Raw genomic sequence first — 4780 nt, forward strand, 5'->3', positions numbered from 1 at the left:
CAGGTGAGCACCCCTGTGACCCACTGCCACCCCCCGGCCATGGCCCAGGGGTCCCTCTCGCCCACTGGCACCATCTTTCCCCGCAGGCAAGTTCACCTGCATCGAGGTGAAGTTCCACCTGGAGAGGCAGATGGGCTACTACCTGATCCAGATGTACATCCCCAGCCTGCTCATCGTCATCCTCTCCTGGGTCTCCTTCTGGATCAACATGGATGCGGCGCCAGCCCGGGTGGGCTTGGGCATCACCACCGTGCTCACCATGACCACGCAGAGCGCCGGCTCCCGTGCCTCCCTGCCCAAGGTCAGTGCTGGCTCCATGCAGGGCTCCCACCTGCCCAGTGCACCTAGGGTGCCCTCTGCTGTCCCCAGTGTCCCAGGGGCAGCCTTCCCTTGGGAATGGCTGGCTCTATAGCCTTGTCAGCTGGGGTACCACATGTGCTGAGGGGGAGCATGGGGCTGCTCAGCTGGAAGAGCTCAGGCCCATGTGTCCAGCAGGGAGAAGCTGGCAGTGCCAGTGGATGAGCAAAGTGGGGGGAAGCAGGTCCCTGAGCCCCCTCTTGCCCTTGTAGGTCTCCTACGTGAAGGCCATTGACATCTGGATGGCCGTGTGCCTGCTCTTCGTCTTCGCCGCCTTGCTGGAGTACGCAGCCGTCAACTTTGTCTCCCGCCAGCACAAGGAGTTCATGCGCCTGCGCCGGCGCCAGCGGCGGCAGAGGATGGTGAGTCCCTCCTGCTGTCGCTGTCACGATGTCTGCCCGTTCTCAGCCACAGAGGGGACACCCCGGGGCCACAGGGCCAGTTTCTCAGCAGCTGCTGGGGCAGGGCTCGGTGCTGGGCTGTGTCCCACTGTCCAAGGCTTGCGGCTGGCCCCTCCAGCACATCAGGGACCCACGGGCATCTCAGTCCTTCTGCCTGCCTGAGCAGCACAATGCACAGCACCCATGGGTGCCCCAGGCCCTGCCAGCACACGCACGCCCAGGGTGCCATCCTCCTGCCAGGGCATCCTCCGTCTCTGCTTCCTCTAAAAAAGCAGAAAGATAACCAGTGAGTGTGAGGGAATCAGCCTTTCCCCTTACGTGCAGCCCCAAACCCCGGCTCCTCGCTGTGCCGCAATGGTGACAGGGGTCACTGCCGCATCAGGGCGGTGAAGCACCAAGGGTGCCTGGTGGCACCCAGGGACAGGGTCTGGGCTGCAGACGGGCACACAGCAGGGACTGGAGAGACAGAGTTCACAGACAGACCTCCCCTCCATCAGCCCATCAGTGCAGGCATCAGGCCTGCAAGATGCTCAGGGAAGGCACGTGGCTGCCCCACTCTCATTTTCTGGCCATAAGAGCATCATGAGGCACCTGAGGTGCCACCATGAGGAAACCCTGCGTACACTCGCAGCGTCCTGTGCAGCCAAACCCCATCGGCACTTGCTGAAGATGATCCGGGTGCCTGGGCACTGCTGGAGGGGCTTCCCCCGATCCCCTGCGGAGCTCCCACCCCCCCGCTGTCCCTGTCGCGGTGCCCAGAGCTGCTGTCCCCAGGGCTGGGGCAGAGCCATCGGTCACCCGCTGTCCTGTTTCTGTTTGGTGCGCACTGTCGGATGGCTAAAGGGCCTGAGCAGCGGGACGGCCAGCCTGGAGTCCCTGCGGCAGCTGAGCGGCCAGCATGGCGGCGAGCACACCTACGCGACGCTCTCGCAGCTCTCCAGTTCCCGGGTAAAGCACGACCCTCCCGCAGCCCCCCACACAGTGCAGCACAGTGCATCCCCAGCCAGCATCACACCCTCCCTTCCCCAAAACAAGCCCCCCAGGAGCCAGCCCCAGGGGCCAGCAAGGGCCCATGGAAGAAGCAGGGTAGTGATCTGCACAGAGCATGTGCCCATAGGATGGAGCTGCCGCTCCCTGGGCTGAAGAGAGGTTTGCGGGACAGATGGGAATAGAGCAAATTTCCCTGGAGATAACCCCGCTCCGTGCCTCAGTTTCCCCTTCCGTAAAGCAGGACCAGTGCAGCCCCCTCTGCCAAGGGATGGCTGCTGCTGGGGCAGACTGATGGCCGCTCCCGGGCGGGTGCCCAGCTCCCCAGGCCGTGCCCACCCCCTGGCAGGGTGAGGGCTCTGCCTGCCCGGTTCTCCTGGCACACACAGGCTCGAGGCGCTTGTCGGGGCACAGGGGCTCAAGGCATAGGCAGCAGTGATGGGGCAGGGCACGCTCCCAGGCTGGCGGGGAGATGCTGGGGTCTGACAGCAGCTCCAGAGAGGAGATCAGGTCTGGCACATCCTCATCTCCCCATCCAGCTGCGCTGCACCAAGCCTCCCCTCCACCACTGTCATCCCTTGGATGCTGGGAGAGGCTTCCCAGCTCCCCACAGCACCTCCCTTGCTCCCTGCCTTTCCCAGCCCCTGAGCACCGACCTCCAGAGATGAACACCCACCCAACAGGGGTAGGGGGCTCTGCCAAACCCAAAGACCATCTGCCAGCCTAAAACAGACCAAAGCGCAGCTACCCTGAGGTGGAGGCTGCAGAGGCACCCCAGGGTGCTGCTGCAAGGCATTGGGTGCAGCCAGGAGCACCGCAGGGTGCTGCTCACCCTGATGCAGCACAGCCTGCGTGCCGCAGCCTGACTGCAAACCCTTCCCCCAGACCCTGCAAAGCAGGGCCCAGGGAGCTCCCTGCAGCCAGCTTGGCTCCCAGTCAGCACCCCAGGGCTGCCCCAGCCCAGAGAGACCCAGCTGGCAGGGTCAGCACTCCCGATCTGCCATCTCCACCCCAAAAAGCATGGGCTTGGGGGAATAGCTGCCACCCCCAGGACACCGTGGCTCCCCCGTCCATGTTCCCTGGGGTGGCTGCAAATGCTGAGTCTGAGGCAGGGGAATAAAACCGCTGCAAATGAGAACTAATCTCAGCAATTTGAGTCGCTGCTGCTCTTCCCATCGAGAAATCTTGCTTAGCCGGCAGATTGCTGAGTTAAATAAAGGTGCCAGGGCGCAAGCTCTCCGCATGAGAGCCCCCTTGCCGGCTGAGTGCCTGTGCAGGCTGACCTCAGCGAGGAGCCTGCTCTCCGCGTTTTGGAAGGCAGTGCCCGTCGGAGATGGCATGTGGGATCCGGCACCCGGGCATGGCGTAAGGCAAGGGGCTGGTGGGCAGCACGCCCTGGGAGAAGAGACACATATGGCACCAGTGGGGCAGAGCAGGGATGAGCCACACAGACCAAATGAGTGGCCTGGGGGTTGCACATGCTGGTGCCTCGCCAAATCTTTGCACACACAACCGTCCTGCTAAGGATAAAAGCAGGATGGGGCCAGTCACTAATGTTGACCAGCTGTCAGTGGGGAGGAGCATGGGCACCGCTGGCCAGCACGCAAGGGGCTGCAAGGCGAGCATGGCCGTGCCGTGAACGATAGCAGTGAGCTGAGACCCAAGGGTGAGGACAGGCATGGGCATGCACCCCCCTGTCATGCTGACCTCCCTGCAGCCCCCCACCAGTATGGGAGGAGATAGGATGAGCAAAGACAGAGAGACCAGCAAGGGACCAGCTACCTCAGCCTCCCTCCTCTGCTGCACCAGGCAGCCACTGCCAAGTAGCCGTGGGGAGAAGTGGGTGCTGGTACTTGGAGGGACCAGTAGCCAGGCTTCTGCATCCCCGCCCAGCTCTGCCCAGCAAGCTGCTTGCCCCCTCCTATTCACCAGCACTGTGCCACTCCACCCCACAGCAAACACAGCTGCCACAGCAGTGCCTGCACGCCCAAGTTCCCTGCACCCCAATGCACCCTTCACCTCTATGTGCTCTGCACCCCAGTGTACCCTACACCCCTGTGCCCAGCAACCCGATGCAACCTGCATCCCCTTGTGCCCATCTGCCCCCCCAGTTCATCCCCATCCCCATGGCTGCTGGAGAGCCAGGCTTCCCAAGCCCATGAGCCAGAGCTGGGAGGAGGCCAGGGGGATCAGTGTCAGGCTGCCAGGATCAGGGTTGCCCTTGGATGCACCCTTAAAACACTTGCTGGATGAGAAGGCCGTTGGTCGATGCTTGCCCCCACGCCTGCCTCTGCCCGCAGCCCACTGGCCCCACACTTCTGCCTGCACGCTTCAGGCTTGCTGACAGAGCACCTCCCCTTGGTGCCAGGCACTTCCCTGGCAGTATCACCTGGCGGGGGGGTGTCTGGAACACCCAGCCACAAGCACCCACTCACCCCCCCTGGCAGCATCAGCACCCACAGGGTGCCCCAGCTGACAGCCTTTTCCTTTCACCAGGAGGAAGAGCTTGTCCGGGAGAGCCGCTTCTACCTGCGAGGCTACGGGCTGGGCCACTGCCTGCACCCGAAGAATGGGGCTGGTGAGGGAGGGCCCTGGCATCTACAGCTCCCCCCCGGGCGGCATGCTGCTGCGGGAAGGGGATAGCCTCCACAGGCGCTACATCGACCGGGCCAAGCGCATCGACACCATCTCCCGAGCCGTCTTCCCCTTCACCTTCCTGGTCTTCAATATCTTCTACTGGGTCATCTACAAAGTGCTGCGCTCGGAGGACATCCGCTCGGTGCCCTGAGGCCGGCAAAGCACGACTGCATCTCGGTCTGATCCCCCCGCTGCGCCCGGGCTCCGCAAGCTCAGCCAGGACTGTGTTTCCCTCTGTCCCGGAGCAGCGGCACAGCCGGGCTGGGCCTCGGAACCTGAACACGTGGCAGCCCCCATGTCCCTTTGGATGCCAGGGCACTGAAGGGGGGGTGATCAGCCACCCCTCCTGCCTCTTTCATGGTGTCACCCCCAGGTACCCAGGGGTGCTGTGCTGCTGG

At 63.6% G+C, this 4780-nt stretch overlaps 1 protein-coding gene across 1 annotated transcript; it reads left to right on the top strand.

The window, feature by feature from the left end:
• Positions 1-86: 86 nt before the first annotated feature.
• Positions 87-4533, top strand: LOC104505259 (glycine receptor subunit alpha-4-like; the record flags this gene model as incomplete). Its single annotated transcript, XM_010151899.1, is given in 4 exon segments — positions 87-301; positions 570-719; positions 4242-4322; positions 4324-4533. Coding segments are annotated over 4 exon segments (656 nt in total), but the record flags the coding sequence as incomplete, so codon positions are not given.
• Between the last annotated feature and the right edge of the window lie 247 nt (positions 4534-4780).

Source organism: Eurypyga helias, unplaced genomic scaffold (assembly GCF_000690775.1).
Source record: "Eurypyga helias isolate BGI_N326 unplaced genomic scaffold, ASM69077v1 scaffold22375, whole genome shotgun sequence".
Taxonomy (NCBI): Eukaryota; Metazoa; Chordata; class Aves; order Eurypygiformes; family Eurypygidae; genus Eurypyga; species Eurypyga helias.